The sequence below is a fragment of the Apis mellifera genome, linkage group LG14, assembly GCF_003254395.2.
Source record: "Apis mellifera strain DH4 linkage group LG14, Amel_HAv3.1, whole genome shotgun sequence".
In the NCBI taxonomy this organism is placed as follows: domain Eukaryota; kingdom Metazoa; phylum Arthropoda; class Insecta; order Hymenoptera; family Apidae; genus Apis; species Apis mellifera.
This window is the reverse complement of record NC_037651.1, coordinates 4756741-4781872: the sequence shown is the minus strand read 5'-3', so window position 1 is coordinate 4781872 and position 25132 is coordinate 4756741. Positions and strand designations below refer to the sequence as shown.

The 25132-nt window shown below is 30.0% G+C and overlaps 1 protein-coding gene and 1 long non-coding RNA gene across 3 annotated transcripts in view; one reads left to right on the top strand and one right to left on the bottom strand.

Moving 5' to 3' along the window:
• Positions 1–1960: 1960 nt before the first annotated feature.
• The window catches only part of LOC410484 (trehalase), a 69695-nt gene continuing 46523 nt past the window's right edge, over positions 1961–25132 (top strand). The window contains exon 1 of the mRNA XM_006560197.3: positions 1961–2049. Coding sequence (XP_006560260.1) covers positions 1976–2049 — 74 coding nt within the window. The 5' untranslated portion in view covers positions 1961–1975. The remainder of the gene's footprint in view (positions 2050–25132) is intronic.
• On the bottom strand, positions 18997–24846 carry LOC100577863. Of its 2 annotated transcripts, XR_119935.4 has the most exons (5): positions 24217–24846; positions 23824–24136; positions 21391–23300; positions 19967–21314; positions 18997–19761 (listed from the first exon to the last, which is right to left on the bottom strand). It is a non-coding gene; the product is annotated as an uncharacterized LOC100577863 (long non-coding RNA). The 2 variants fall into 2 exon arrangements; XR_001705494.2 differs by having other exon boundaries at positions 19967–23300.

Genomic DNA, 25132 nt, shown 5'->3' with positions numbered 1-25132 from the left:
GACAACAAATCCGTTGGAATGAAAAAAAAATCTGCGTTTAATATTTTTCTTCATCGTGTTCATCGAACTGCTGTCGATAATAATTAATTATAGACAGGATGCGATATATTTGAAACGACGTTGTGTGAGATATTATTTTAATAAAAGCGTATTCTATAATTTTTAACCGATATTTTCAACAAGAATTTTAATAAAATTTAATATTATTTTATAATTATTTGAAATAATTATCAGTAAAAGTAATTATAAATAAATTTAACGGTCTGGCTTGTATTTGCAATTTTCCTATTGTTTTTGATCATTATTTTCCCAATTTTGAGAAAATAAAATAGGGAATTATTCAATTGTTTCAAATGTTTTAAAGTCATTTCTTATTTCAATTTCAAATAAATTACTTATTTCAATTTGATCATATTCGTAGCCATACAAACATCGTTAATCGCAATTCTAACTTCTCCAATTTAACTTTCGTGCGATTTTCGAACAGTAATTTATGTCAATTTTCGTTTTCGCCGAATAAATGGAAATAAAGAAGTTATTTGAATGGTAAATAAAGCGAATTTGATTCAATTTATTTTCCAGGGAATATATCATGTTTGAATCTGATGATTGGATCTCGTGTCTAAGGAGTTGTCTAAAAGGGTATTAGAGTGCATCGTATATCTGATCTATTTAATATGATCGGTGGAATCGGTGGAATTTTGTATTTCAGAGAAAGTGGAATGTACCGATGAATGGAGGACTTGAAATATGAATAAAGATTCGTGGAAGTGGATCGAAGAACATGGAACATGGAGAGTCTTAAAGTTGATAGATCTGTAAGATAGAAAACTTGAATAATTCGAGGTCTATTTGAATTTTTCAATGCACAAAATTTATTTTAAAATAAACAATCTTTATTTTAATTTATATAATAATAAGGAAACGAAGTATCCTTTTTTAATACAAAGGATTTCATACTTTAAAATATAGTTTATAAAGAAAGGTTTAAATATAAAACTTTTTATAATATAATATTCTCTTAATTTATGTTGTTTTTGAGCAAACAGACCATTCCTTGGACCATTTGCTTTGGATAGTTTTGTTATGTCCATGTGAAATAATGTACACATGTATGTTGTAATGGTGGAAGATATATACCTGAAAGGACAAAGTTCTGTTGACTTTGAATCTCAAAAGTTTTTGGAGATGAAGAGTTTAAGCTGATATTATGGAACTGGTAACTTGTACAAGTTGCATTGTCAAGGATTACGATGACCTAATGTACTGAACAGAGTTTCAAATTTATGCACATTGACCACCATGAGAGTATACATTAATACGAAATTTGTAACAATGTATTTTCGTGCATTTGCATTATCTAGTGCCAAAACTATAATTCAAAGTTAACAAACTCTTTAATCTCTTGTTTATCAGTAGAAAGTACAATTACGAGCTTTCAGCGAATGTCTAAAGTTTTGTATATATTTAATAATATTTTATAATAGTAATTAGAATTCAACAATTAGAATTATTGCAATAAATTGGATAATTCTCTTATAGAAAACGTAAACTTCTTGAAAACAGTCATTCAGTAGCAATAGTTTGTTTGTTTTATTTTATTTTATATAAAAAAAGAATATAATTATAATTATATTGATTGTAAATGTAAATTACAAACGTGGAACAATGTTAAACATAACCTTTTTATTTCAAATCTTTTTATTTTAATTTTTATTTTATTATATTTTAGAATCTGTTTTAATTTGCTTAATTTTTATCTTAAATTGATTTTAATAACTTATTTTTATTATATTTTTAATCAGAGGACTTTTATAATATTTTAATATTATAAAAATTCAAAATTGTTAAATGTATTATGCATGTATAATATTTCAATTTCCGCGCGGTTTCGAATAATAGAGTTGCGCAGCTCCAGCCAATCAGAGGACCGCTAAGGCCCACTAGATGAATTTGTTACTGCGTAGTTGGCGTGATGCGTCATAGTCTGTTGAAAATTGGTGTGGTGTGTCGTCGATCGGAATTTCTAACTGCGCAGAATTTTTATAGGTACGTATTACGTTATAATTTATACACTATTAATAGTATTATTTAATTAATATTACGTTTACTTAATTAATTATTAAGTATTATATAAAAATTATATAATTTCGTGAGCTTTTTTCGTTCAATCCGACTTGTAGGTTATCGAAATTCTTCGACTAATTTAGGATAGTTTTTGAATAATTTAGGAATTTTAGCTTAGAAATCTCACAGTTTCCTAAATAAATGGAAACATTATATTTATTCGATTAATAATTTCGAGAATTTAATTACTAAAAATGATTAAGAGTCAATATCGATACAATATCGAAACTCGAGAATTTGAGAGGTTAATTTGCAATTAATAGATTAATTTTCTTTAGTATTTAACTATATATATATATTATTATATCTTTTATCTCATAATATTCAAATTGATTCTTCAAAAAATAAAATTTTTTGTTGAATAAAATTTGATCATGCATTTAAATTTTTGCATGAATAGCATATCCATGAATTCATAGAAGATTTTAAGAGAATCGACCGAGAAAGCTGTCTTCTTCAGGATGCAAACAACAAGTCCATCCCGATGCCAATTTTGGCAACAATTTCCGAAAACAAATCGCATGCTGAATTTTATCACATTTACGAAGAATGAATTGTTCTCGAATTTGCTGATAAAGTCCGAAAGTAAGGTAAAAATTTTCAATTTCAATTTTACTAAGAAAAAAAGTTAAGTGCATGCAACATTGATCAAACTGATCAAATTTTGATCAACGCAATGAAAACTTTAGTTGTAAGTAAAAATATTTTAGTTGTAAAGTAAAAATATAGTTAAATCATAGAAATATGGGATTGGGAATTGGAGGTTAAGTTGTTAATGTAATGTAGGTTTTTGTTGAAATTTCAATAATTTATCATTGTTATTTTCAAAAGATTGATAAAATTTAAGAAAACATTTTCTTAATTATTAATTAATATTCAAACATTATAATATTTTTGAATTTATTATTTTATATAGAAAATAAATTTAAATATTATTTAAATATTGTATTATTTATGATGTGGATATTATTTTTTCTATATTTTTTATTTTTATTTGAAATCTATATAAATGAATATCATTATGATGATACTATGAGTTTCTATTTTTATTCAAATTTAAAATTATATTTAAATAATAAAGATTCATAACAAGAATGATTATTGTTAACGTTTGGTTTCTTTTCTCTTCTTCTTTTATGAAAAAAAATATTTCACATCAATTTTTTGTTCCATTTTAAAACTATTTCTAAAATATTTATTATACATTGTTAAATTAATATAAAGATATTGATTATAATATCAATATCATTATAATAACCTATATATAAATATATAGGTTAGAATATAATCTATATAAATATATAGATTAAATATAAACTTATATAATATAAAACAAATATACAATTATTATAAATATTTTAATTATTGTAAATATTGTATAATTATTAATATATTGTATAAATTACAAAAAGATATTTAATTGAATCATGAAATTATACATCTAACAATTGAAACTGGACAAAAACCTTTTGTTACAAAATTTTTCATATAATGTTTGAATATTAATGTAAATATATTCATGAGTTCAATCAACTTTTTACATGGTAGATTACATGGTAAATGTGTTAAACAACACGAAGTTTGTTTCATTCAAAAAAGGATAATGCTTTTCACTAACGACGACAACAATTTTGTTATGTTCCATACTATGGACGTTATAAAACATAGATTGTATGCTTTCACGCAAAAGTGTCGGGCAGTTTAAAGCACGTGTTACGGGTTACGATAAAATTTAGAAACTTATTGCAGCGATAAATTCTCTTGTCATAAATAAAAAAACAATCTTTGCACCGCGGAACAATTAAAACATTTTTATGCGAAATGTAACAGAAATATCAATTTTTTTTCTTTTCTCTTTTTCGATAATTTCTTCTTTTATTTCGTTCATATTTTTTTCTCAAGATAAAACTGAAATTTTCACGTATGTCCTCATACATGTAACGTGGAATTATTTATAAATGAAATCATGAATCTTTTATATTTTTGGCTTTTTCTTTAATTTCATAAAAATTCATTTTATAAAAAGTTTTATCTTGTACCATACGTGAGAGCTTTGCTTCGTTTTAATCTTGGCAAGGAAAAATTCGAGCGAACTTCGATATCCATTTATCATTCTCTGTGAACCAGTTATAAACTGTTCGACACAATTCGACGTAGTATTTCAATGTTGCTTTTGCTTTTGAAGGGATAAATGCATCGTTATAAGTATTAACATCTATATGTAACTTCGTGAACTTTTTCGATATACTTTACATTGAATTCTCTTTTTTTAAAATTCCAAATAGATTTTAATAAATGTAAGTAGAATAGGATTTTTGGATAATGTAAATTTTATATCAGAATTCGGAAAGAATTATCATTTCTATCATAGCAACTCGTTGAAAACCGAGAATTGCATTTCTCATATTTCAAAATGAAAGCACTTATGGAACCATTTCACGTAGAGAATACATACATACATTATTCCAAATCTTTTAACGAAAGTCGTTGGCAACTATTATCGAGGAAATTATAATACCAGCCAAGTTTCCTCTCTTTCTTCTTTATTTTCTTCCCTTTTCTCCCCTTTTATGCATATCTATTTATAAATATGTGGACAATTCCTCAACCCTTTAAGAATTATATCATTTTATATAAATTTTGCATACAATTGAAACCAGTTACTTGATAATTTAGTTAGTTAATGATAATTAAGTGTATTAATTGTAGCAATTAAAAAAAAATTATTATGAAATGATTGATGAATTCTATTAAATTTTATTATTAGAGATACTTTAGTTTTAATATTACATAGTTGACAAAATTGAAATTTAAAATTTTAAATCATTATTTCAATCTAATTTTATTACTTTATATTATAATCATATCGAATATTTTTGCATAAGAAAAATTTTTTTCTATTTAACCAAGGATTTAAAAAATTTTCACTTGGCTTTAGAACGAAAATACATGGCCCTCGTATTTAGTGAAGGAAAAAAAAGTCATTTCATAAAAATTTAAATCGTATATCAGTCGTTCATTAAAAGGATTTCGTTAAACTGTCCACTGTATATTAATGAATAGAAAATGTAGTCACTGAAATCGATTTAATTTAACGGAGAGAAAAGGAAGAAGAAGAAGAAGAAGAAGGGAAAAAAAAATAGTCAGATGACAGTTAATTTCACGCAATCATGGAGATTTCACGGGAGTAGAAATAGGAGATTTAAGGGTTGATAATAGCGGTTTTAAAGAGAGGAAAATATAAATTAAGGTGGCGTGGGTACGGCTATAAATCACTGTTCGCTGCAAATATGGGATGAATTTATGATATTCGATTACATTTAGCGGAAGGGATGGAAATCTTGAAGGAATTTCTTCGTCCAGAATATTACCTCTCGAGCATTAATAATCCATGCCACGCCGAATCTATCAGGGTTCCTTGGCGATTAATTTAGCGATTAACTCGACGATTAATCGTAGGCGGTTGAGCAATAGGATTGGATTAATTAAATCCAATAATAGTATTTTGATATTAGAATTATTAATATTAATTATTATTTCGTGTTTCTTTTGATTCCTTAAGATATTATTCCTTAAGATATATTCCTCATTTTTAATTTTTATTTTGTCATTGTTCATTATGAATATTAGATATATAAGGAAATATTTATTTATCGTTAATTTTACAATAAAAATTCATTTTGTGAAAATTGAAGAGGAAGATAGTGAGATAATAAGTTTTAAATTCATTATATTCCCATGTATATCAGTTTTTATTATAATTTATCTTCCTCTTCCTTTTTCTATTTTTTAACTTTATAACATTTCTCTTTATTAAATTTTTCATCTTTTCAATAAACAAAGATCAAAGCTGGGTATTACAGACAGTCTGGAGGGTAGATTATTTATTTTTAATACTTGTAAATAAACATTAAGTCGAATGGGAAAAAGTTTTTGCAAATTTTTCTATACTTTTCGAACAAAATTTCTTCTTTCGTCAAGATGTTTCGAAATTTATAAGCAATTAAATTGAACGGGCGAAAGATCATAGGCAGGATGTGACAAGGGTTGCAAGATCGCAAGCGGAAAGATGATAAAAGGTTGGACTCTTATCGAGAAAAATGTTACAAGCAGTAAAGTTTTTTCCACCTGAATCGAATAAGCTCCATCCAATAGCCACTCGATAAAAATGTAAGGAAACTCTGGGTGCATTATTTCAAGTAACTTTATCTAAAATGGAGATTCCGTTCAGAAACGTTTAATTAAAAATATTTTCGTTCATTGAAATAGTTTCTTTTTTCTTTTTTTTTTTTTTCGAAACTTAATTAATGTTTCAAAGCCATCTTCAAACTTTTTTGCAGAAAAATTTGAAGTCATATTTTTTTTTTTACCATTATTTATTCAACGATTTGATATTTAAGTTAAGAAATTTTTTTCTCTCTTCCCTTTTCCAAAATTTATTAAAGTTTTTAATATAGAATCAGATGTTACGTGTCGCGTGCTTTCAAGAAAGAAGGAAATACTTGCACCATATTTCCATTGTATCCTTCAATCGATATTCAGTAAAGCCATGTACTTATACGTCTTGAACATGAGCTTTCGAGACGTGAGACAAGGTTTTAGGATTAAAGAAAGCGGCTAAGAAGCTGCATTTATCTACTTTTAAATCCTTCTAAATGTACTTCCAGCCTGCCTTTTTCTCGAGACGAGTATCGATTCTATATCTCTAAAAATCTTTTTTTAATTTCGAGTATCGTCGAGCGTTTTAGATGGATAAAAAAAAAAAGAAATTTAAAATAAATTATTCGAATAAAAAATAAAAATGATAAATCGTTCGTTTCGCGCGTTTTAAATAAGAAATAATAATGATAAATTAAAAAAAAAAAAAAAGAAAAAAATATAGAGGGATCAGTGTGAATAGTCAGACTTCGTCTAGAAATAGAACCGCGTTTTAATTAAAAAGTTGTTTTCCTTTTTGCACACGTTATAAACACGTTTCAAATTACAGCGGAATTTCCGACGAAATGAAATCACCTCAAAAGTTAACGAAGTTAACTTTAATGCTTTTATTCCGGTAGTATAGTTTTAATCGAACGTGGAAACGTTTGATTGTGGATATTTCCATTTGGTTGCACATTCTGTCAAATGTCTGTTAAATAATTAGCCCGTCGCAAACTGAGGCATATTTCAAGTACGAGCTCGTTTTAATTATTTTGGGAAAGTAATTAATGAATAATAATAACAAATTGAAACATAAGGAACGTAATTTGTTAGTTAAAAACATATATTCAGATTTGAATGAAATTAAATTGTATTGTGAAATTTCATAGAAATGATTTTTTTTTTTAATTTTCTTCATTTTAATCTTTGATGAATTATCGAAGCTGTTGAATTATTCATGGTATAATAACTCGAAATACTTGAGACTTTAGGGTACGTATCGTTGATTATTAAATTTTTCCAACATTTTATTTTGCAATAAGGTGAGGGAAATTTTTTTTTAAGAAATTGGAAATTGTTTTCATAAAAAATTAAAAAAAGAAAAATAAAGTCACGAACGATTCGATGTAATTCATTTCGAGTTGAATGATTGTCGTATTTGTATTATTTTATTCGAAACAAAAATAACGTAAAATCAAAATAATTTGGGAGGGGAAAAAAGGAGTGCAATCCAATTACTTAAAGTTTTGCTCGATTCGATCTAGTTTTAGTAATTTAGTTAAGCAGGGGAGCTTGGTGGTTACTTTGAGTAGTTGAATTTAATCTATGCTCCCTCATACGATCGATGCTTATGAAGAGCAGAAACGGAGAGCATAGAATTTCCATAGAAACAGTGAAATAATTCGTGGCAGAGAATTCATTTTTACTATTCATCTGAATGAGTGTATCTTAGCATGCGTCATAACATTTCCTGAACGTGTGAAAATTCTTCCGTTTCATGATTATTTTTCCACATTTTACGGGGATAAACTGGATCGTTGTTACAAATATTTAAAATTTTCCATATCGTCCAATTCTTCTCTTCTAATTTCAATTTAATTTTCCAATTAAAAAATGACGTTGGAGTTGAAATGTAAATTAATATTAAATATTAAATAATAAAGAAATGAGAGGACTTGTAATTTTTTGGAATGGAAATTTGCTTTTCTTTTTTTTTTAATTTTATTTTGGAATTAAAGTTGAAGTTGAAATTTAAATTGAGTGCAAATAATTTTTTTCGATACAAAATTATTTTATCTCTTTGAAATTGGACGAGAAAATATTTTTATATCGTCATAATTTAATTTATCATAGGATCTATGGATTATAGTTTGCGAAAAATTCGAAGATCCAGTTTTTTTTAATGTATGGTGATCCCTTTTATTGCATACCGGATAGTTTCTTGAGTATCACGGTCAGATTAGGATTAAATAATGAAGAACGCGAGCAGTTTCTTCTGTCGTCTCGAAATGACAGTCAGAAGTTTGTCAGCCAGTAATGAAAATTCCGTGAATCGTTGGATGCTTCTTCCTTTTGAATCTTGACATCTAGTCGATGAAATTCTAGAGAATGTTCTTTCGATTCTTTTGATACGGGAAAAATTGTGTTAACTGATGAATCTGAGAGGAATTGAATTCAATTTTTATTAAAAATTTCTGAACGAGTTTTTGATAATATTGTCTTCTTATCTTATTATGCCAATATTTCAAAAGCGAGTAATAAAATATTAGTTATTTAATTTTTTTTTTTAGTATTATTATATAATCGAAGAGAATTTCTTTTTCTTCATTACATACTATTTATTTTATTTTTCAAATATAAATTACAATTGTAATAATTTGATTCTGTTTCCTTTCACTTTCATCAAACAACATCGAGTTCGTTGAGATGACTTAATATTTCTGATACCACACTTTCTAATAACTTTTCAGAGGACTTAGACATTTTAATCGGAGAAATTCGTCTGTTTGTGTAAATGTTCTCGTGTCGTTTTCCAGTTTCTCTTTTAATTCCACTCGACTATTCGCCGAGAATGAATATTTACACGCGCGCCATCGCATCTTTCATAAATTACCGTGTCTCTGGATGAATGCAGGTTTCCTTCAACCGAGAATTCATTGCTCGTATAACTTTAAACGTGCGCGTTTCTTAGCCATGCTGAACGACTGAATTTCACATACCTTGGAAATAAAAGGATAAAAATAAGAAAATGTTTCGCGTCGATTTTATTTATTCATCGACAGGTTAGAAATATTAGAAAGAAAACTCGAAAATATAATATATATAGAATACAAACGTAAATAAATTTGTTGTACAATATTTTCATAATTAATAAATATTAATAAATATATTTAATAATCGTTGCTCGTTAGTTTTAACTCATTCTAAATTAAATTCTCAAAAAATTGTAAATATATCAAACACTTCTAAATCTTTATTATTCCAAATTTCATCCAGGTTTGCAAGATTTTTCCTTCCCTCGAAACAGTATTATTATTTTTTATCGAAGATATTTGAATTTCGACAATGAAACAAAGACGAAAGATCCTCGACAATCATTATTTCCATCTTTTTCACTCGCGAAGAATTAGAAATTAGAAAATTATAAATATTTTTGAGCAAGGTTCACAGATGATGCACAGCTCCCTGTTTAATTCATTCTTCACGTTTCACGAGAGTGACGTCTCGTGAGACTACAAGTTTTAATTAAGACGGAGAACTTGGGTTGCAACATTAAAAGGAAGCGCAGATAACGTTGCTCGCATCATTAACGTTCTCTTTCAATTATCATACCCTTGCGTTACGCTAAACCTTTCAATTTATTTGGAATAATTTCCCCGAATTGCGATCAGATTCCTTTGCAATTTCTCATAGAATTCTCTCGATGATCTCTCGTCTGAATTATTAGCGAATTCGGATCGATCGATTTTTGTAAATAATTTTTATAATTATAACAATATCAATTTTCTAATCAATTCTAATTTCCATTCGAATTTAGGGGGGAAGAAATTCTGCCACGCGAAATATATAATTTTCCATTTGAATAATAATCAATTTGACATACACAATAATTTCTCTAGTATCAATTTTTTTATTAATCCGGATTTTTGTAAATAATTTTTATAATTATAATAATATCAATTTTCTAATTTCCATTCGAATTTAGGGGGGAAGAAATTCTGCCACGCGAAATATATAATTTTCCATTTGAATAATAATCGATTTGACATACACAATAATTTCTCTAGTATCAATTTTTTTATTAATCCGGATTTTTAAATAATTTTTATAATTATAACAATATCAATTTTCTAATTAATTCTAATTTCCATTCGAATTTAGGGGGGAAGAAATTCTGCCACGCGAAATATATAATTTGAATAATAATCGATTTGACTTTTGTTGTGCATAATAATTTCTCTATCAATTTTTTTATTAATCCGGATTTTTGTAAATAAAAATTTGAATAGAATTGAATTTTATAATCTAGATTTTTTATAATTATAACAATATCAATTTTCTAATTAATTTATCGTATTCTTGCGAACCTTACAATTTATTCTAAATATTTTCCATTCGAATTTAGGGGAGAAATTCTGCCAAATATATAATTTGAATAATAATCGATTTGACTTTTGTTGTGCATAATAATTTCTTCAATATCAATTTTTTTATTTCTGCAAATAATTGTACGTGTTCGATAGGAGATACATAAGTTTAGAACGAAGTTGGAAAGCGTTGCAACCAGGCAGAATTTACTTTATGAATGAATTTTGAATAACATTTTCTCACTTTGTAAAGTTTTAATGAAGAAACTACTCGAAGGAAGAAATATTCCCTTCCCGATCGACATTTTTCGCTATTAAAAAAAGAATCACGAGAAATCATGTAGACGTAGAGTTTATTTATCCGATACACATTTAGTTTACAATTGAATTCCAATAGAATTCTAATATTAACAATAATCGAAAAATAAATATAATAAACGTGTTTATGTAACGTTAGAAAATATTGCATCAAACGCAAATATATAATAACGAAAATTTATTAATTCGAATTTATTAATTCTTTTGAAAAACGAAGAACTTTAAGAAAATTAAATAGAACAATAGGGACGAAATCTAGATTGTAAAATTCAATTCTATTCGATATTCAAATTTTCGACGTTCAAAGGAGAGTAGAACCGCGTTAAATATCGTAGAAATCTTCGATATTTTTTATTGTTCGAAGAAATAACAACGTATGTCGATGAAGCTTCGTCGTGACGGATTGAAAATATTCGTGCAGAGATTATTGGAGATTTTTCTTCAATTTAAGAGAAGCGAAACAACGCATGTTGTTACGCATCTACGAATTATTTGATAGTTTTGTTCTAATCTAACTATTCCAACTCGTGCACTTCAAGTCACAATTTAAACTACGAACGTTCTGGCTTATCGGGATATGGTGGAAATAACGTAATAGCGCGACAAGATCGAAACGTTTATTGTTTACCCAACAAGTTTGCGGCCATGAGAACTCTCAGATCACGGGATGTCGATTGTTCGTTTCGTTTTCGTCTCCGTGTATAGAACACTGTAAAAGAAATAAAATTATTGGTTAGGTAACATTCGATATTGAAATTTTTGAGAAATTGAGAAAATGAAAGTGATATAGAATTGGGAAAAGTAACAATGGAAAATTATTTGCAAACTTTCTTCGTATGTTTGTCAAAATATTTGAGTTTGGGAATTGAGTTTATGGAATTTTTAATTTTTATAGTGATTTTTCTTACCATTTGTCTCAATTTCTTTCTTTTTTTGAGAATAAATTATTTTCAGAATAATTCTTATTATCCGAAAATTCTTTTATCCGAACGATCTTGTTTTCTTGTTTCGCATAATGGAAGGCTCTATTATATTGTAATTTTTCACGGTGTGTGGCACAGCAACGATCTCTGGTTTCAGATTCGTTACGCTTCCTTTTCCCTTTCATAACATGTGGCTCTTTTCCTTGGGGAAAGAAATAGGAAGCAACAATTTTCTGCGATTTTTACAATAAATAAGATAAACATTTATAATAGACGTGGAAAAAACGAGTTGCAAAATTTTAGAGGATAAAGAGAGATGATATAAATATAAGTTCGAGGGAAAATCGAGGAGAAATTGTTGAGAAGGATTTATTGTGAAAGTTACGTTTGGTTGTTAGTCGAGTTTGCAAAATTTAGGATTATAGGATTTTTTGGAAAAATTCTATAATTATTTGCAATATACGATCATTAAGTTCAGTTCGATGATGAGAAAAATGTTTGAGAATAAGAAATGATTGCCCGTCCTATTAAAATCGAATAATTTTGGAACTATATCTCGATATTGGAATAATAATAATTAATAAATTTGAATAATATTTAATTAATAAAATTAAATTAAAACGTTAAAAATTTCATCGATGTTGAAATAACCGGTAATTAAATCGCATGATTTAATACGCGAATTATCATTACTTTATAATAATCAGATGTACGATTTAAAGCCTCTCCATGAATCATTGACTAACAACTAATTAACTAACAACGCGTATATAAAATCAGAGGTGAAAAAACGTAGGAAGAAAAATCTATCGCCTAATGATAATTAAATAATACTCCTTTCAACGATAAAAATCATCAATATTAAAATTAATGATAATTAAAAATTTATCTTATACACTAGAATAATTATCGTTTGGAATAGATAGATAATAATTTCTTAATTAATTCAAAAGAATACCATTTATCAATCCTCAAAATCTTGCTACAAAGTCACATGCATTATTTCTCCCTTTCATCTTATTTGATATACTCTTTGATCGTTTTAAACGCGTTAAAACTCCTTATTTCTCCCTTTCATCTTATTTGATATACTCTTTGATCGTTTTAAAACGCGTCAAAACTCCTTATTTATCATCAAAAATCGATCCACTTCTCCAATTACGAAGAAACACTCGCTCGATCCACGATTCATTGGGGATAGTTTAGGGATTCCACGCAAATAACGCGGTCGTTGCGATTTTATTCATGCAAGAGGATCCGTGAAATGCACGCGTCGTTCATCGATTACACGAAGTAGTATCGGTTCGCACACGATCGGTCTCGTGGCGAAAAATGAACATTTGCAATTGTGCATGTCACAAGGATGCATTAAAATCGTCGATCCGTGTAAAGCTTTCAACGTAAAGCATGTAAAAAAGAGGAAAAAAAAAAAAAATGAGGAAAAAAGAAGGGATGAAACGAAGCATTGCATTTCATCGGTTTAATCCATTGCTTTTTCGAGAGTTTTAACGAGAAGTGGACTTTCCTTTTTTTTTTTTTTTTTTTTAATACCCCGGCTTTAATATCTATGAACAAGCTTCAAGAAGAGGAAGAAAGTTTAATTAACTCGAATTTTACGCCACGTTTCCGTGTGTCCTTTGCCAATCCTTGGTAAATAGGATCGCTCATAATTTTCAATGTGAAGTTTAAAAAATTTCTTTGAACGAAATAATTAATTGTTAATAATTCGAGGAAAAATTTTTTGAAACTTGCTTGGAATGGAATCGATGGAAGAGAATGGAATTCTTGGAATTCCTTTTCTTTCTTTTTTTTTTTTTATATATTGTAAAATATTCGTGATACAAGAAATTGGAAAAATTACACGTAACACGTTGCCTCTTAAGTTAATTAACTGCACGATTGAAAAAAAAATATATAACAATTTTTTGCCGGAAAAATGCGCGAGAGCCACTTGGCGCGAGAAACGACAAGTTTCGCGTCTGTAAATCTTGGAAAAGAAAAATAAAAAAAAAAGAAAACGAAATCGAACTCGTCGACGATCAACGAAACTCGTTACTTCGCGACAGAAGAAAAAAGAGGGATGAAAACGCGCTGCTGTGATTTTTTTACGTTTTCACACCGGTGAGGGAAAAGGAAAGAAATAAGGAATTTCGGGGTGGAAAATTGGCGGAGGAAAAGAAAAAAAAAAGAAAAAGAAAAATATGGCCCGAGTTTCGAGCGTCGAAACAAACAATAGGCGTTGTGGCAATTTGACGTGGATGCCGCTTCTAAAATTTGGCAAACTTCCTGCTTCTAATGTATCGTCTTCGTCTATTGTTTCCGGTTCATTATTCCGGATAAACAAAAAGAAATAGTCGAGGTATCCTTGTTGAAAAAAACAGGCCGCGCACGAAATACAGGATAAAAATAATAAAGAAAGAAGGTGCTCGATCGATTAATCAATTAATCAGCCTCATCAGTTAATTTCACCTCGCCCATAGATAATTCCAATAATTTGATTCTGTAATAAAAACGAGGAACAGGAAAGAAAAGTTTCTAATTTGCATCTTGGAACAGTGTTGAACTCTCAAGATTATTCTTACTCGAAGCTATTACATTTTCACATTAATTTAATACTTGTTCTCTCGCAATATAATATCTCTTCTCCTTCCAACTCATTGATAAATCTTATTCCAATCCGTGTGAACCCATTCTCTTACATACATTTCAAAAATTCCCCTCTCCCTGAAGGAATCACATTTCCCTTACCATTATTTCCTTTTTCCCTCTTCCTCCCCTAAAATCCTTTTACAACCCCCACCTCTCCGCGTATTCTTTTTAATTTCAATTCACCCCTCTCCCCAATAATATCCCCTACACAAATTCCCCCCTTTTAATTCCTCGCACAATCTCCCTTCTCGAGCACTCTTGTTTCTCCTCACACTTGCCAATTTCCTTTTTATCGCACCCTTTCTCTCTCTCTCTCTCTCTCTTCAGTTATTATCCACAACCCCTTCCCTCCTCTCAAAACACGGTTCCATCCATACTCCCTTGGGTATCTCTCCCCGCGGTGAGATTACTTTCCTCGATTATGGAAAATTTTCCGAATTTCATCACGTTGGTTGGTGGTGGACGAGGGTAGGATAGGCGAAAGGGAGGAAGCCTTTTCCGGTGATAGATTATTCCCAGCCGATCTTCAATGGGGCACGGAAGTGGTTGACACTTGGAACGAGAAGAGGTTTCATGGGGAAGGGGAGGGTGTTGGTTCGTTAGGGGTGGTCGTTCGAGTGGCCACCGGTGGCCACTGATCGACCAAAGGGTGGACATCATCGAGGGCGTCAATGGCCAATCGATGAATGGACGAGACTTTGACACAGTTTTTCGCGCCATTAATATATAGGGGTGAAGAAATTATGGTGGAGGTGGATTGAAATTTTTCCATTCTCTGATTTTTTTTTGATTGTAGATTTACGTGAAGCTATTTTCTAGTAGCTTTTATTCGTGTAGTAGTTGAAATTTCATCCCTGTTGAAGGCTTAGCTAATGAAATGTTTCTTTAAAATTTCTTTAACGTCGTCCATTGAGTTTCGTTCTTGTTTCATCGAATCTATTCTGTAAGATTATAAAATTTTTCTTTAGCGAATATATATACATACACATTGTTAATAAATTTTCGATAGATAATTTAATTAATAATCGTGAAAAACAGGGTCGATTTAGCCTAAAGGTAGTTAAAACTTGTATCCAAAACTATGGAAGTGATAATAATGAGGAGTACGAATACGAGATATCTTCTAAGTGAATTCGCGTGTTTGATATTTTCATCATCATGAAACTTCGTTAAATGAAACCGTAAGATAGAATTATGGGGGGGAGGAAACTAATTACTGATGAGTAATTAAATTTAAAGGAATAAAAGTAACCGAATTGCGAAGAGAAATAAGAATATTGGAACCGGTCGTTTTCTATCGAAACTTTATTTAGACTGTGAAGTTGTAAAATAGAATTATTGTGCTGTGAGAAAAGTAATTAAATTTAAAGGAATAAAAATAATTAGATCGCGGATAAATGTGAATAGTTTGCGATTTGTTGCAATTTGTAAAATATCGACGGAAGGAAAATTTAATAAAATAATTTATAATTATTGTAAACGAATAGAAGAATTCGTTTATCGAAACTTTGTTAAACGAAGTTTGGCTGAGTTGTATAGTTCGAAATATAAAATTGAAAGAAAAATAATTCGTTGTGGACAAATAAGAACGAGTTGGTATAGTTAATCGAAACTTCGTTCATTCGATGATGCAACGAGATTTAACAAAGTAGAAATTTTCTTGGGGAAAAAAAATTTTCAACAAGATTAAAATTTTACTCTTTCTCATTCGATGTTATAATTTTATTTATTATCTTTTAGATACTTGATACTTTTACTTTCTTTTTAAAAATTTCCTTTATCCACTGTTTTCCTCTATCAGATTCAAATACAAAAAAAAGTTTCCACTTTAAACTTCCCATTTTATTCAATAATTTTCCGATATTTAATTTTCAATCAAATTAAAATTCTCTTCTTAATGGAGGATCTTAAAAGAGAAGAACGCGATAATTTCATTTATCATCGTTTCAATTGTTCAAAGCAAAATCGAATCTCTACATCGAATCAGATATCGATACTCTCATTACGTAATAAAATAAATCTTCAGCAAACGAGGAATCACGAGGAAAGAGTAAGGGTATCGATCCAATATGGCGGTGCAATTTTCTCTTTCATATCACTGGCAACGAGCAGTTTTCTCGTTTAATAGAAACACGTGGTGTAACACTCTAAGCATTTCTTGGATTTCCTCCAAGCTTTAACTCGATCGTAATTCACGTGTTACTCGAGTTAAAGTAAAAATCGTAAAACTGATTATCATATCCCCATTTTCATTCGATTTAATCACTTGCATCTGATAGTTTCATAATCACCTCGAGAAAATCTTAATTTTCATTTGTTGAAAGAGTGTCACAAACAGAGGCAAAACGATTGTTTCTCGTAACACGAGATTCATTGGTTCTTGTTGAAAAATGGTGTGAAGTTGTGCAAATATTTTGGAAAAAAAAATATTTGTAACATTTCCAAGCTATGAATGAATTATACTTAAAAATCTTCGATTGGAAGTTTAAAATATAAAGTTAACAATATTTGAAGATCGATTCCCCAACTTTTTTGGAATTTGGAATTTGTCCATCTTCGTATTTCTAATTATTCTTCTTCAACTATGTATTTAATCATTCATATTTCTCTGTTCTATCTCTACTTTTACGTCTCTTGTTGTTCTTATCTTAGCTTGTTAGCAATAATTTCACTGTCCAAATAGATTTAACCCCGTGGCACTCGTGGACTAGATATCTCGCAAACTGAGTTCTACTCATCCGATTCTTTAGACGAAGTTGTTTACTTAACGCTTTGTAAGAGTTGTCTCGCGTACTTCTTCCATTGTAATATTTAACGATCGCGACTATTATTAATATAGGAAGGAAAGAAGACACGATAGGAATTTAGAAAGTAATTAAAGGAGCAACGTTTTTTAAACTATCGTTATCCAAAATTTTTCAATGGAATTTGACAAATTTTACGTCTCTTGTTGTTGTTTATTATCCAAAATTTTTCAATGGAATTTAGAAAAATAGAAGAGCAAACTGCTATCGTTAAATAAAAAATAAAGGAAGGATTCTAATTTTAAGAAAATTCGAAAAAGATATAGAAATGGATAAAAATTGATTTCTATCATTGTAGAACACAATATTGATTCTCTTTTTCAACAATATTGTTTTCAACGAATGAAATATAAGATAAAATCTGAAAGACGAACGAAAATGGAGAATCGAAGAGTTTAAAACTTGGTGACAAATGAAAACGACCTATTTCGGGTAGCCAGTTACATCTGGAAATTTCGTGTCAACAATTTTCCACGGTATCTCTCACTGTTATGTCGAGTTCGTCAGTTCAAAGTGGCTGGCTACTTTCGAAGTGTAAAGCAATATCTCTCCAAGGGATGCTAGCCAATATGCTGTCTCGAGTAAGACGATGACGCAAAGATCTTGCAGAGATTATTAAATTTAACCTGGACGTTACGTCACATTGTTGTGCAATGGGTATAATAAAATATGACAAAGAAGGTGTCACGATGTTCCCTCGGCGTATTAATGGAACAATGGAACGATACGCGATACGATCGAAAGATATTTAATTAATTCTTTACTCGAAAAGTCGAGTTGTGTTTGGATGGAATTGTCGGATTTCATCTCGTTTCGTGAAACTAATTAGAAATTTCTGCGGTAATTTAATTACGTATCTGTTACGTATCCTTCCTCTTTTTCCCTTTGAGAAGATTTTTGAGAAAGAGAAAGATTCGAAAGATTCGCGGAATTTTTATTTAGATAAATAATCGATTCGAGCGATAGGATTTTTCAAAAAAATATTCTTCTTTTCCATTCGAGGATGAAAATATATGCAAATTTTTGAAAAGTTGTTTAGTCGCTATTTCGATGAGAGAATATAAATGAGTATTTTTTACAAGTTTATCAAAATGAAATGGAGGGGGTGGAAATTTAAATAGAATTGATCCTTCCTTTTATCCTGGAAAATATCCACCTCCACGAGATATAAAATCTACTATACAAATTTCTACAATTTCTTTAATTAAGCAATTAAACAATTCTAAAGCAAAATTAAAATTTCGAAATAAATTCTGGTTATGCTTCGTTGAATCGAAATGAATCGATATCGTAGAGGGTGGTGGTTGGGTGTAGTAAAGTAAAGGGTTGATGAAAATGGTTCATCATCATCATATCTTTAACATTTTCACCGTTATTGAAATTTTATTTTCTCCGCTTCAGCGAACGATGTTAGAATTTTTTTTTTTTTTTATCGAGCTTCGTTATCAACCATTATTGGAACGAAACATTATCAGAAGCCGGTGAATAACAACATTGGATAGATATCTTCCTGACACGATATTCTCTTTTTTTTTTTTTTTTTTTTTAAGTCAACAACTAAACTCGATGAAAAATACACGTTCGTTACAATTGTTAAGTATTATTGAAACAAATGCATCAATACCGGGAGAAAATTATCTGGGGGGAAGAAAAATATTGAGAGAAATATTAGAGATTGCAACAATTTATATTTAGAATCAATTTTGAAAAAAAAAAAGTAATAATTCAAATTCAAAATTTGGTGATTAACAAGCTCTCAAACAAACTCTTTTCTTCTTCTTCTTTTTTTCTTTTTATTATTTTTTAATCGTTTACACAAATCTTTTCAATTTCGTTTCTTTTCGTTTCTAACTTTTATTCCATCCTATTCTATTCTATGCTTCACTTTGATTCAACGATAAAATATTATTACTCAAAGCGGAAGATTATAATTTATACACACGACGAGTCGAATCTTCGTTCGCTTCGACTCGACGTTCTATCATCGGCGAAACAAAGTTGTTAAAACAAGGTTATGGTTAACGATTAGAACGCCATCCACTAATTGCAAAACTTTCATTCGTCCGTGTATATACGTACGAATTGAATATCTGCTCGTAAACGATATCTATTCGATTCAATTCAATTTAAATAAGAAAGGAAATAAATAAAATGGGAAAAAATTCTTCGAGAACGATAATTTTCACTTCCAGCGAGTAAAGATCTCGAGTAATCGAAATATGATCGTTGTATACGATCGTGTTATCCGTTGCCTAATTTGCATTATTCACCGGCATAACACGAGCCGGGGAAGATTAAATGGACTATCCTGACCCATATTACGCGATATCATCCAAATTCACCAGCACAAACGATATGTACTTATAATAATGGAAAGGCGTACGTGAGCCTGGCATACTAATAATCCTTTGTTTCGTGCGGCATGCTCGTGCGCTGAAATATAAATAAAGGTAAAATTTTAATCGATCCAATTAACAGAGAAATGGAAATTAGAAGTCGAAATTGTAGTGATTCATTTGATAGGATCAAAAAAAGGAAAAGGAACGTTTGATTTTTCGAAATATTAATTAATTCCATCTCATAAAAATTAATACAAGAACAGTGTAGAATATATAGCTTCAGAAATAACATTTCTTACAATTCAGAAAGAAAAGCAAATCCATAGTTTTCAGATGGACAAAACTTTCGACTTCTCTCCGTGTAATCAACTCATTGACTCCAATAAAAATTTCGAAATGAAGATATAATTTCTTTTAGAAAGAAATCTTGAAATATCTCGTTTAAAATCCGCTGGAAAGGGAAAATTAAAATGAAATTAATACAAGAACAGTGTAGAATATATAGCTTCAGAAATAACATTTCTTGCAATCGAGAAACAAAAACCAAATCCATAGTTTTTAGATGGACAAAACTTCCGACTTTTCTTGTTTCGTATAATCAACTCATTGACTCGAATAAAAGTTGACAATTTCGAAACGAAGATACAAAATCCTTTTGGAAAGAAATCTTGAAATATTATCTCGTTTAGAATCCGCTGGAAAGGGAAAATTAAAATGAAATTAATACAAGAACAGTGTAGAATATATAGCTTCAGAAATAACATTTCTTGCAATCGAGAAACAAAAACCAAATCCATAGTTTTTAGATGGACAAAACTTCCGACTTTTCTTGTTTCGTATAATCAACTCATTGACTCGAATAAAAGTTGACAATTTCGAAACGAAGATACAAAATCCTTTTGGAAAGAAATCTTGAAATATTATCTCGTTTAGAATCCGCTGGAAAGGGAAAATTAAAATGAAATTAATACAAGAACAGTGTAGAATATATATCTTCAGAAATAACATTTCTTGCAATCCAGAAAGAAAAGCAAATCCATAGTTTTTAGATGGATAAAACTTCCGATTTCTCTCCGTGTAATCAATTCATTGACTCGAATAAAAGTTGACAATTTCGAAACGAAGATACAAAATCCTTTTGGAAAGAAATCTTGAAATATTATCTCGCTTAGAATCCGCTGGAAAGGGAAAATTAAAATGAAATTAATACAAGAACAGTGTAGAATATATATCTTCAGAAATAACATTTCTTGCAATCCAGAAAGAAAAGCAAATCCATAGTTTTTAGATGGATAAAACTTCCGATTTCTCTCCGTGTAATCAATTCATTGACTCGAATAAAAGTTGACAATTTCGAAACGAAGATACAAAATCCTTTTGGAAAGAAATCTTGAAATATTATCTCGCTTAGAATCCGCTGGAAAGGGAAAATTAAAATGAAATTAATACAAGAACAGTGTAGAATATATATCTTCAGAAATAACATTTCTTGCAATCGAGAAACAAAAGCAAATCCATAGTTTTTAGATGGACAAAACTTTCGACTTCTCTCCGTATAATCAACTCATTGACTCCAATAAAAATTTCGAAACGAAGATATAATTTCTTTTAGAAAGAAATCTTGAAATATTATCTCGCTAGAATCCGCTGGAAAGGGAAAATTAAAATGAAATTAATACAAGAACAGTGTAGAATATATAGCTTCAGAAATAACATTTCTTACAATCCAGAAAGAAAAGCAAATCCATCGTTTTTAGATGGACAAAACTTCCGATTTTTCTTCGTGTAATCAACTCATTGACTCCAATAAAAATTTCGAAACGAAGATATAATTTCTTTTAGAAAGAAATCTTAAAATATCTCGCTTAGAATCCGCTGGAAAGGGAAAATTAAAATGAAATTAATACAAGAACAGTGTAGAATATATATCTTCAGAAATAACATTTCTTGCAATCCAGAAAGAAAAACAAATCCATAGTTTTTAGATGGATAACTCGAATAAAAGTTGACAATTTCGAAGAAACGAAGATACAAAATCCTTTTGGAAAGAAATCTTGAAATATTATCTCGTTTAGAATCCGCCGCGTCGGTATGATAATTCCATCGAGAGAAACGGGGACGATACTCGAGTTTCAGCAGGCTGTCGAGGGGCGGCCGTTGTTGAAGAGCGACGACACGCCGGGACAAGAGAAAATTTGTCAGCAACTAACGACAACTATTCAGAATATAATACACGTTAGCAAGCCTGATCCCTTGAAATTCTCTAACCGCCATCAAGTCGAATCCCCCCGGAGTTGGTCCGTTCACACATTTAGATCACAGACCACAATTTGTTGAGGACCGATGGTACTCGCGCGATCGAAACGTCTGTTAATTACTATGCCTTGTCGTGTCCGCCTCCGATATCGACCTCTATTCCTCCTCCGCCTTCAGACATTCACCTTGATTGACGAGAAATCTCGTTTCCATTCATGCTGCCGATTCGATTCGAAAGAGGAAGAGGGGGAGGGGAGGGAGGGGGATCAAGGCGTTCTCCGAAGGAAATCACCTCAACCGTTTCGTGTGCTTTGCCTTCCTTTCTTATTGCATTTTGATATTGTAAAAAGAATCTGTTCTTTTTTTTTTTTTTTTTGGGTTCGACAGAATTGAAGACAAATTGTGTCCATTTTACTTTTGTTGTAATTAGAGTGATTTCGTAATTTTTAATTTAAGTTGTTCTCTGTAAAGTGAAAGAAAATTAGTTAGTTAGGGAACTAAAATTTCTTTGAAGAAAGAGAGAGAGAGAGAGTTTGTTGTAGCAGAAAAATATAGTAATATATAATTGTTCAAGGAATCTCTTCTTTTTTCTTTTTTCTTTTTTTGGGGTTCGACAGAATTGAAGACAAATTGTGTCCATTTTACTTTTGTTGTAATTAGAGTGATTTCGTGGTTTCTAATTTAATTTTCTCTGTAAAGTGAAAGAAAATTGGTTAGTTAGGGAACTAAAATTTCTTTGAAGAGAGAGAGAGAGAGAGAGTTTGTTGTAGCAGAGAAATATAGTAATATATAATTGTTCAAGGAATCTGTTCTTTTTTCTTTTTTGAGGATTCGACAGAATTGAAGAGAAATTGTGTCCATTTCACTTTTGTTGTTGAACTTTGTTGTAATTAGAGTGATTTTTTCATTTAAGTTATCCCCTGTAAAGTGAAAGAAAATTGGTTAGTTAGGGAACTAAAATTTCTTTGAAGAAAGAAAGAGAGAGAGTTTGTTGTAGCAGAGAAATATAGTAATATATAATTGTTCAAGGAATCTGTTCTTTTTTTTTTTTTGGGTTCGACAGAATTGAAGACAAATTGTGTCCATTCCACTTTTGTTGTAATTAGAGTGATTTCGTGGTTTCTAATTTAAGTTGTTTCCTGTAAAGTGAAAGAAAATTGGTTAGTTAGGGAACTAAAATTTCTTTGAAGAGAGAGAGGAAAAGAGGGAAAGAGAGTTTGTTGTATCAGAGAAATATAGTAATATATAATTGTTCAAGGAATCTGTTCTTTTTTCTTTTTGGGCTCGACAGAATTGAAGAGAAATTGTGTCCATTTCACTTTTGTTGTTGAATTTTGTTGTAATTAGAGTGATTTCGTGGTTTTTAATTTAAGTTGCCTGTAAAATAAAAGAAAATTGGTTAGTTAGAGAACTAAAATTTCTTTGAATAGAGAAAGGAAAAAAGAGAGTTTGTTGTAGCAAAGAAATATAGTAATATATAACATTGAATTATATATGGTAGAAAAATGGAGATGGCCGGATTCGTGCTATTACCATTTTCTCAATCCACCGTGTCTGGCCGGAGAGGGAAATTTTTCAGGCGGGCATGATGAAGTGTAAAAATTTATTTTATATATTATACTACGGGTGTAGTAATAACCATATTTTTGCATTGAATGTATGAATTCGTAATGCGTCGGGGAGCAAGATGCATACGTCATCGTATAATAATAAAGGTTAATTTATGAAATTTTTGTTAAAAGAAATTACGATGAAGTTTGTTGATTTTCCACGGGAAATATGTAAAATATCATTGTCATTTCGGGATTTACTCAAGAGTTGAATATATTCATGCATTAAAATGTGCATGAATTAATATAAATGAATACATTAATAAAACAAAGTACACGTATTTACGTACCATTAAAATAGAGAGAGATGCTGTATATCCTCAAAACGCAATTGTTGCAAAATGTAACTCCTTTTAATTATTGGATTCGTACAATTCTTTTTCGTCCATCTTCCATCATATTATTCTTGAAAAAGAATTCCAAAGATTCTTTCTTTCTTTCTTTGTTCCTTATTATTATTCATTTACGTTTTTTTATATAAAATTCTATGCAATTTCGATATTTATAACGCGACGAAATTAATATTAATCGATATAGTGACTCGAGTTTCTACGCTCTATTTAACTTGTAATTACTCGACAAACCTTCCAATCTTCTAATTTCCTGCTTTTAAAAACAAAAATATCGTAAACTTGATATCGCAATCACGCACGTGATCTGAAAAATATAAAGATAAAAAAGACCTTCTGGTCAAAACCTCGATTTTTAAGGAAGGTATGCCACTTCCTCGAAGAATCGTCGTAACAGGAAATTGGAGAGTCCTCGAACGTTGTCCTCGGCTCGTGTCGAAAATGTATTCGATTCGAAAACGGAAGAAAAGGAGTCACGATTCCTTGATCAAAGTTGTTTCCTGCTGATGTTGCGCGGCATAACGTTGCGATGTGTCGATGGCCTGGGTGGGTGATCGTTATTCATCGAACGTCACACTGCATCACACTCTATCGAGCACGTAAAAGATGTGTATGCATTGAAATCGAGGCGAACGACAGTTTCTTTACGGTCGTGCGACTCTTTGACGATCGACGAGTATCGATCGGGAAAAGTATGTAGGCTGGCAGATTTATTCTCTTTTTCTCTCTCCCCCTTTTTTTCTGTCTTACTTTCTTTTTCTTCACGACGCGTAAGGGCAGAGGGAATTTTATGTTTCGACGATGAAAGGATGTGGCTGTAATGTGCCAGATGGAAATTGTATCGGATGTTAAGAGAGATATCGATCTGCTCGAGATGATAGAGATGATAAAGACGATTGATTTCTTTTTATTCCTGCAATTAGAAAAGAATGTGTAAGGATGTTCAATTTTTATCTGGATAGAAACATAATTGTACGTATATATTCATGATTATTTTCATGAATAATGATAGTTTAATTTCTTCGTGTAATGTAATTTGATTATTCCAGTATTATTCGTGACTCGAATATTTGAAATGGATGATGTGAAATACGTTGATTGGCATAAAGCAGATTTGAACTGGGCATTGATAAAATGAATAATATAAATCGTTTGAAATATTGGATAATTTGATTTAGAATCATTTTGAGATATATTTCTTCCATTCTTAAGAAATATCCAAAGATTTCACTATTTCTCTTATTCGAGT